We start from the raw sequence: 2,132 nt of genomic DNA on the forward strand, positions 1-2,132 counted from the left end.
GCAAGCCCGGGACGGCCATGGCGTGAGGCACCTTGAAATACCACGGCTTGGCGCCCAACGTAACCGCCTCAACCAACAGCTTTCTCTCGCCTCTCCTCGCCGGCAGGAGTCCGTCGCCCTCCTCCATCGCGTAGCGCTCACCTCCAAGCGTCACAGCGCCGGCGACCGATGGACCAGTTCCACGACGGGCAGCACGTGCGGCTGCGGAACCGTCGGCGCGGCCGGTACGTCCGCGCCGCCGCCGACGGGGTGAGAGTCACCCTCAGCCGGCGCCGCGCGTCGCTGAACGTCGCGTGGACGGTGCACGTCTACCACAGCGCCGACGGCGACGGCCCGTACCTGCTCCTCCACAGCGCCGCCTACGGCCGCTACCTCGCCGCCACGGACATGCCGCTGCCGGGCGGGCACGGCCGCTTCCGCGTCGAGCAGCGCAGATACGACCAGCCGGAGCTGAGGCCCATCATGTGGCAGGCCATCGGGGCCGGCGGCGGGGGCAGGGTCATGCTCCGCAACGTCGGTGGCCTCCACCTCAGCGTCCGCGTCCGCGGCAGCCGCACCATGTTCTACTGGGCCGTGGAGCCCATCCCCGCCAGAGAGGCCGCGCCTCGCCTTCCACCGCCGCTTTCGGTGAGATAAGTCTCGAATTGCTTCTTGCCGCCATTGTTGCCAACTCTGTTTCTCGAGATTCAGGTTCCTGATAGCATCCGTGCTTTCGATCAGAAAGAAAATTCAGAGTCGAAATTCAGATTGCTTCTTTGATCTGATTTGATCTCCTCCTCAACATAACAATCCATGGTTCTTTGGCAGTTCGGGCAGGAGGAGCCGAGGGCGGAGCGGCGGATCCGGGTCGTGCAAGCCACCGCCGAGGGGCTCTACGCCGACGAAGGCTGGTCCTATTTCCAGTTCTTTGGGAGGTGCGTGAACCACCTGAGGAACGCTCTGGCCAGGCACCTCAACCTGCCGCGGAGCCCCGCCTTCGTCATGTGTGTGCGAGCGGGCCGCCACGGGAGGCTCACCCCACTCGTCGTCGACCTGCCCCACGGCGGCTCCGGCGAGACCCTCGAGGTCGTCGTCATGCTGTCCGGGACCCCTGGTGAGAGGCTATCTCCCATGTCTTACTGAATTTGTTATGCACAATGTGCAGATCTGATCGTAAAAGATGGTCTGAACTCTGAACTCTGAAGCTAGTAGAAAGAAACTACTGTTTCCACATTTCTTTTCTTGATCCAGATAATTCAGCTAGTAGAAAGGAACATTTTGCCACTAGTAGAAATTATGGAGCCTAGAGAGCCAAAACAAAGTTCATTCATCTCATTTCATCTTTACAAAATTCAGGCTGTATACTACAATGGACAGTGCATAAAAGCATAGTTCCTTGCACATTTATATTGTTTTGGGTTCTGCCTTCTTGACGCCGTCATTATACTGTTATTGATCATTGGTCTGCCACTTAACTTCCACATTATTTCTGCTGATTCAGCCTGTGATGCGCTGCGGCACCCGGACATCGACGCAGAGTAGAGAAAGATCAGAGCTGGAGTATAGAGAGCTCACTTCTTCACAAGTTTCGCCACCTCCGATATGATGACAGCAGAAATTGTGCCTATAGATAGATAGATAGAATAGATATAGATTGAGAAAATTCAGCAGCTCTAGTGTTTAGCTGAACTTGGTCCGTTCCTGACAGGACAGGGAGAGGGGGAAGCCCTGTCTGTTTTGGCCTCGCTGCTCTATGATTCAGAACTGCCGACGAAGGCATTGTTGCGTCCCCATGGCTGAACAATGTTTGTTGTGATGCTTGTCGTAGTAGTTGCTACATTGTCGCTCTTCTGATATTCATTTCTGTGATGTGATTGCCACCGTTTCTTTTCACTGTAGGGGGTTCCTGTAATGAGTAATAAGTTGATGATCCTGCAAAAAAATTAATTAGATCATGCATTTCGCGTAACTGAAAATGCTGTGATTTTTGCAATGAGTTGATGGTCCTGCATCCCTTTTAGAATATGCATTTCGTGTATAACTGAATAATGTACCGGGTTCTTCCTGTGAGCAGTAATGGGATTTTTAACGCATGAAATAAAAATCAGATTTTATCCAGGAGCTCTACATGACAACTAGTTTCTCCACATCAC

At 54.0% G+C, this 2,132-nt stretch overlaps 1 protein-coding gene across 1 annotated transcript; it reads left to right on the forward strand.

The window, feature by feature from the left end:
• Positions 1-84: 84 nt before the first annotated feature.
• Positions 85-1,817, forward strand: LOC123154848 (uncharacterized). The gene is made up of 3 exons (XM_044573472.1): positions 85-627; positions 808-1,093; positions 1,481-1,817. Exons 1-3 carry the CDS (start codon positions 169-171, stop codon positions 1,519-1,521), a joined length of 786 nt encoding a protein of 261 aa, XP_044429407.1. The 5' UTR covers positions 85-168; the 3' UTR covers positions 1,522-1,817.
• Positions 1,818-2,132: the final 315 nt, after the last annotated feature.

This window comes from Triticum aestivum, chromosome 7A (genome assembly GCF_018294505.1).
Source record: "Triticum aestivum cultivar Chinese Spring chromosome 7A, IWGSC CS RefSeq v2.1, whole genome shotgun sequence".
Lineage (NCBI taxonomy): Eukaryota > Viridiplantae > Streptophyta > Magnoliopsida > Poales > Poaceae > Triticum > Triticum aestivum.

Excerpts from the sequence above, each read along its gene's own strand:
- LOC123154848 (XM_044573472.1), top strand. The coding sequence starts at position 169 with ATGGACCAGTTCCACGACGGGCAGCACGTGCGGCTGCGGAACCGTCGG. Across the intron at positions 628-807 it reads GCCTTCCACCGCCGCTTTCG|TTCGGGCAGGAGGAGCCGAG; the intron begins GTGAGATAAGTC and ends GTTCTTTGGCAG. Across the intron at positions 1,094-1,480 it reads CATGCTGTCCGGGACCCCTG|CCTGTGATGCGCTGCGGCAC; the intron begins GTGAGAGGCTAT and ends CTGCTGATTCAG.